Here is a 6,474-nt window from a genome sequence, read left to right on the forward strand (position 1 = left end):
GTCTCTCCGTACCCCTCCATCTTCATTGTCATGCGTTTCTGTCTGGCGGCTGCCAGCGCAGGAGTCTACCTCATTCTGTACATCACCCGTGAGTAGTTTCACATCTGGTTGTTGTCAGATCAGCAGCTCAGTTCTTTGGTGGGAACAGGACAGGTGGACTGAGAGGACGTCCACTGAGGACAGGAAGCCGGGGGGGCGTGGAGCTGAGACACAGGTAGATACACGTTAAAAATCACCCAAGCAGGAGAAGAACCCGGAAACACAAACTCTAAAAGCCAGAGACAGAACACGGGGTCAACATGGGGGACAAAACACAGGAGCTGAGGAGCACACCTGACCACAGGGACGGGGACAGAGACGGGGACAGGGAAGCAACAAGGCTACACTGCGGTTAATAGGCAACAGGTGATTGATGTTAGGGCAGGACAGACAATCAACAATATGGGAAACAAGACAAAGACAGGAAGTGAACTGTGAACAGATACACAAGGAACTGGGCTTCAAAATAAAACAGGAAGTCCAGAACAAAAATTCAGAAAAATACTGAACAACCCACAGAGACCAGTCAGACACCACCACCTGTTTGTCCCTCAGGTCTGGAGCTGTGCGAGCCGTCCCTCAGGCTGCTGGTGACCATGCTGGCCGGGCTGATGACCGTGGCCGGAGAGCTGCTGCTGCTGGCCGTGGCCCTCGGCTGCCAGTCCTGGAGGGGCCTGCTGGGAGCTGGGGCCGCGCCGCTGACGCTGTTTCTCAGCTTTGGGTAGGAGAAGCTTTTCCTTTAGAGAGTGAGAAGCTGCAGCTTGAGGGCAGGATGGTGAAGGAAGCTGATGGTTGGATCGTATTGATCCCAGTTCCCTCGACACCCTGAGCCTTTTAGCTCCTGTCAGAACACGTTAGGGCCACGTTGTTTCAGGCCCCCGTCCCTCTGACACGTCTGCTACAAGATAAACCTTCAGAGCAGTTTCAAAATCAAATGAACAGAGATTATAGGAAGATTACTGGCAACACATTTCAGGTTTTAAGGAGAAAAGCTGGGTTAAGAAATAAACCCACTGGTGATTTTCCATGTTGAAGCAGCAAATCCAGGTCACAGCACAGACTCCTGTGTTCCAGGTCAGGCTCAGCTGTGTCTCTGCTCTCCTGCAGCATTCCTGGGGTGTTTCCAGAGTCGCCTCGCTGGCTCCTCCTGTCAGAGCGGTCTGCAGACATGAACTCGTTCAGCGAGAGAAGAAACTCCAACAGAGACGTGAGGGACGACGAGAGCTTCACAGGTGCGTGTGCGGCGACGGGCTCACGTCCTCTGCAGGTTTCTGGAGTCTGCGTTATTCATGTTCCCGTGCCATGAGCAGCTGACGATGCACAGTTAGAAAAGAAAAAAAAGAATTATTTATTAAAACCACACGTAGATGCAGCGTAATGATGTTCACTGGGCTGTGACAGCAGCGGGAGGACGTAGCCTGTGATGATCTGTTAGAAACGTCCAGTAACAGGAAGTGAGAGCAGCGTAAAGCGTCACAGTCATGTCAGTCTCCATGTTTTTACAGCCGCGGGATTCGAGGTCAGAGGTCAGAGCCACCGAGGCTGGATTCACTTCAGTTTTAATTCTCTGCTCTGAACATGGAAATAAACAAGCTCAACTAACATCTGACTGACGTATCCATGGTGACGTAGCCATGGTGACGTATCCTGCTCAGAGTTGAACCAGTAACGTTAAACTTTAACGTGCCACAGTTTTAGAAGCTGCGCTGTGAAACGCGGCGTCTGATGACAGTGGAACAACACGATGCTGAACCATTCCTCCCTCCTTCAGTTAACTCAAGGTCTACTTACTGTTTTCCTGCAGAGCTTTCAGCCTCATTTAATTTCTTTTATCAGTGGATGAAGAAGAAGTGTTTATAAATGAATAAGTGAAAGAATGAATGAGTGATTACAGCTGTGTCATTGTGTCAGGCAGCTGTGATCAGAGACACTGAATCCTGTCTCTGACCTGAGTCTGAATCTGAGTCTGAATCTTTGTTCTCTGTGCTGTCCAACTGTTTTCTGCAGAGCTGGACTCAGAGCCCGCCCCCTCCTCACGCCCCCACCTGTCCTTCCCTGAGCTCTTCCACAGCAGGAACATCTGGAAGAACATGTGTGTGCTCGGCTTCACCTCGTAAGTCACCGCACGCTTTCATCGGTTTATTCACAGGCTGCTGCGTCAGAGAGCGGCGACTGGGTCTGAACTCCCCGTGCTGATGGGGAGTCGGACTTTAGACAGAACAGAACCAAACAGAATAGAAGAGAACAGAATAGAATAGAAGAGAACAGAATAGAATCAGGTTGACCTCCAGGTGGAAGTGTAGGAAGTGCAGTGTGCCGTCGTGTTGCTGGAGGTTTAGCACAGTGCTAACATGATGGCTGAGCCGTGGCCTGAAGTTTTCAGGCTGTAGATTTGGTAAATCTGGCCTTGGGTCTTCACACGTCCCAGCATCAGAACCGTCACCGAGATGAACTGTAATAATGATGAACAGCAGATTACCATGGCGACGGCCAAAGCTTTGAGGCTTTGAAGCTTTGAGGCGTGGGGCTCAGGCCCAGTTTTTCCTCCTCTGTGTTTGAAGCAGTTTGAAAATGCTCGACTCTTCGTCTCTGCTCTTCCTCAGATTCATCTCTCATGGCATCAGTCACTGTTACAGCTCGTTCCGAGGGGACGTCAGAGGCACCGCCCCCAGTTTCTATTGGATGTACCTGCTGTCTGTGTGCGCGGGGGGCGGCGCCTGGCTGTTGCTCTGGGCGACCGTGGACAGGTGCGGTCGCCGCGGCATCCTGCTCCTCTCCATGACGATGACGGGGCTGGCCTCTCTGATCCTCCTGGGACTCATGGAGTGTAAGTGGGTTTTCTCTGAGCAGAGCTGTGCATGGTCCCTGCTGACGAGGCGGATCCTCAGGTCCTGTCTGTGGGACTGTGGGACTGTATCCAGCTGCCTGCTGCACAGACACACTGACGCCCCCATGTGGCTGAAAATGAGCATGACACTGAGTTTATGTAGGACACTGCAGGGGCAGCAAGGACAAAGCTGTCAGGCTGAGAGGACAGTCTGTATGTCTGTCTGTGTCTCTGTCCAAGTTTAAGTCTCTGTCTCTCCCCCCCTCCCCTCTCCTTCCTCCCTACCCCTCCTCCCCCCCGCAGATCTCAGTGAGGCGGCCATCACAGTTTTCTCAGTGCTGGGACTGTTCTCCTCTCAGGCCACAGCCTCACTCTGCATCCTGTTCACTGCAGAGGTGATGCCCACCATCATCAGGTAGGACACACACTGACACACACACTGACACACACACTGACACACACACTGACACACACACTGACACACACTGACACACACAGACACACACACTGACACACTGACACACACTGACACACACACTGACACACACACTGACACACACACTGACACACACACTGACACACACTGACACACACAGACACACACACTGACACACTGACACACACTGACACACACTGACACACACACTGACACACACTGACACACACACTGACACACACTGACACACTGACACACACACTGACACACACACTGACACACACTGACACACACACTGACACACTGACACACACACTGACACACACACTGACACACACTGACACACACACTGACACACTGACACACACACTGACACACACACTGACACACACTGACACACTGACACACACACTGACACACACTGACACACACACTGACACACTGACACACACACTGACACACACACTGACACACACTGACACACTGACACACACACTGACACACTGACACACACACTGACACACACACTGACACACACTGACACACACACTGACACACTGACACACACACTGACACACACACTGACACACACACTGACACACACTGACACACACACTGACACACTGACACACACACTGACACACACACTGACACACACTGACACACTGACACACACACTGACACACTGACACACACACTGACACACACACTGACACACACTGACACACACACTGACACACTGACACACACACTGACACACACTGACACACACACTGACACACTGACACACACACTGACACACACACTGACACACACACTGACACACACTGACACACACACTGACACACTGACACACACTGACACACACACTGACACACTGACACACACACTGACACACACACTGACACACACTGACACACACACTGACACACTGACACACACACTGACACACACACTGACACACACACTGACACACACTGACACACACACTGACACACTGACACACACACTGACACACACACTGACACACTGACACACACTGACACACACACTGACACACACACTGACACACACACACTGACACACACTGACACACACACTGACACACTGACACACACACTGACACACACTGACACACACACTGACACACACACTGACACACACACTGACACACACTGACACACACACTGACACACACACACTGACACACACTGACACACACACTGACACACACACTGACACACACACTGACACAATGACAGTCTCTGACATCACTCTGAAATTGAGTGAAATCCACGGAGTCCCAGCTGCTGGGTGGACACAGTTTCCTTTGGACAGAGACGGGCTCTGTCCTCCTGTTTCCAGTCTTCATGCTAAGCTAAGCTAATCAAGCTAGTGTTCAGCACAGACACAGCAGCTCAGTCATCCATGTTATTAAACCGTGTTGTTGAGTCTGAAAAGGTCAAATGTGATTGGTCTGTCTGTGCAGGGGCAGCGGCGTCGGCGCTGTACTCGCCTTGGGCTGCGTGGGCCGCCTCAGCTCGCCACTCATGGACCTAAGGAACCACTACGGCTACTTCCTGCACCACGTGGTCTACTCGTCTCTGGCCCTGCTGGCCGTGCTGTCCATCCTGCTGCTGCCCGAGAGCAAGAGGAAGCCGCTGCCCCAGACGCTGGCCGACGGGGAGCAGTACAGACGCCCCCCGCTGGGCAGGAGGAGGAGGGACAACGTGCCGCTGCTCGCGACGCCAAACCCGGAGACCTAAAAGGCTGAGAGACGGGGGGGGACGGGCTGGACCGAAGGAGGACAGCGAGCAGCCAGAACATTTGTGTGTGTTGTTGTCTGATGTTCCTGCAGAGGAGGATGTGATCAGAGCGTCACACACAGGCTGCCATGTTCCTTCACCTTCCTGTTTCCTGCCGTTCACACGTGTGTGAATGTGTCTGAACACACACTTTAACCGCACACACATCATCTTTCGAACCATCTCTTCCTGAGGGACAGCGGGTGCTGCATGCTGTCCCGGTGTGTCCACAGTAGACACGTTAGCTGCTCAGTACTGACGGTCCGGACCTGACGCGGCTCAGACAGTGTCCACTTCTTCTGGCAGTTTTTGTTGTGGGTTTTGTGTCGTTCTCTGTGACGTGCAGCCCCCCGCTCAGGGAGGGGGCGGGGCTGCAGAGGCTGTTCCTTTGTAAATACTTTAGACTTAGTTTCTTCAACTTTCACAGGTGGTGGTAAATTAAAGGACAGTTTGATGAACGTGAATCAGCTTCGATCAATTAAAAAAACAGACTTTAATCAGACGTTCACATTCAAACTGTGTGAATCCAGTTTCTGAATCTGGAGTCAGTTTATTTCTTATTTATGTTAATAAGCATAATCAATAAATTAATCAGAGGCCTGGAAATTTGTAGTATGAAGCTAATCATTGTTAAACTGGGTCTGATCATTCATCTGCATGTTTGGAGACAGGTGAAGGATTTGTCTCTCGTCTGTCCTCAGAAACTTTTCAGTACCTCTGTGGACAAGCTGTCTCAGCTGAGACAGAACGGACGGGTGCGAACACACTGTGACACGTGTGACCATGGAGGTCACAGCCCGATGACGACGGCGGCCGAAGAGGGCCCCAGAGGTCTGAGCGAAAACCCTGCTCCTCCCTGACCACGCCCCCTGAAGCCGCGCCGCACGCCGCGTGGTGACGATCGGAGGACGCAGGGTTTGATTGGACTCTGACGTTCAGGTGTTACTGAAGGAAAATGAAGGACTGAACCTTTGCTGGAAACTTCCTGTGTATGTTGCACTCAGCCAATCCTAACACTTCTACACTGACTGTTACTGTCTGTCACTAACTCGAGTTACATGATGCTGATCTGTGATGCTGTGACCTGTCGCCTGTCACCTCAAATAAACCGGTTAATAAACAACACGAGCACGTGTCAACTGCGTACGGATCACAACATGTGAACACACACACACACACACACAGTGAAGAGTGTGTGACTGTTCTTTTTTTTTAAACTAGTTTTATATTAAAATGGTATAAGTGAAGATGTTTTACTTCACCAGTATGTTAGCATGAGTCACTCTGAGCATGTTATCATCCTGATGTTAGCGTTTAGCTTAAAGCACGGAGCTGCTAGCATGGCCGTAGACTGTTGTTGTTTAGTC

General features: G+C 51.3%; 1 protein-coding gene across 1 annotated transcript in view; it reads left to right on the forward strand.

The window, feature by feature from the left end:
* slc22a17 (solute carrier family 22 member 17) overlaps nucleotides 1-6,230 on the forward strand; it is an 11,188-nt gene extending 4,958 nt beyond the window's left edge. Inside the window, exons 4-10 of the mRNA XM_041054362.1 lie at nucleotides 1-88; nucleotides 595-760; nucleotides 1,147-1,271; nucleotides 2,047-2,152; nucleotides 2,643-2,866; nucleotides 3,170-3,281; nucleotides 4,792-6,230. The exon at nucleotides 1-88 is cut by the window's left edge and continues 67 nt beyond it. Of these exons, the coding sequence (XP_040910296.1) occupies nucleotides 1-88; nucleotides 595-760; nucleotides 1,147-1,271; nucleotides 2,047-2,152; nucleotides 2,643-2,866; nucleotides 3,170-3,281; nucleotides 4,792-5,068 (1,098 nt within the window). The 3' untranslated portion in view covers nucleotides 5,069-6,230. The remainder of the gene's footprint in view (nucleotides 89-594; nucleotides 761-1,146; nucleotides 1,272-2,046; nucleotides 2,153-2,642; nucleotides 2,867-3,169; nucleotides 3,282-4,791) is intronic.
* Nucleotides 6,231-6,474: the final 244 nt, after the last annotated feature.

The sequence above is a fragment of the Toxotes jaculatrix genome, chromosome 14, assembly GCF_017976425.1.
Source record: "Toxotes jaculatrix isolate fToxJac2 chromosome 14, fToxJac2.pri, whole genome shotgun sequence".
Lineage (NCBI taxonomy): Eukaryota > Metazoa > Chordata > Actinopteri > Toxotidae > Toxotes > Toxotes jaculatrix.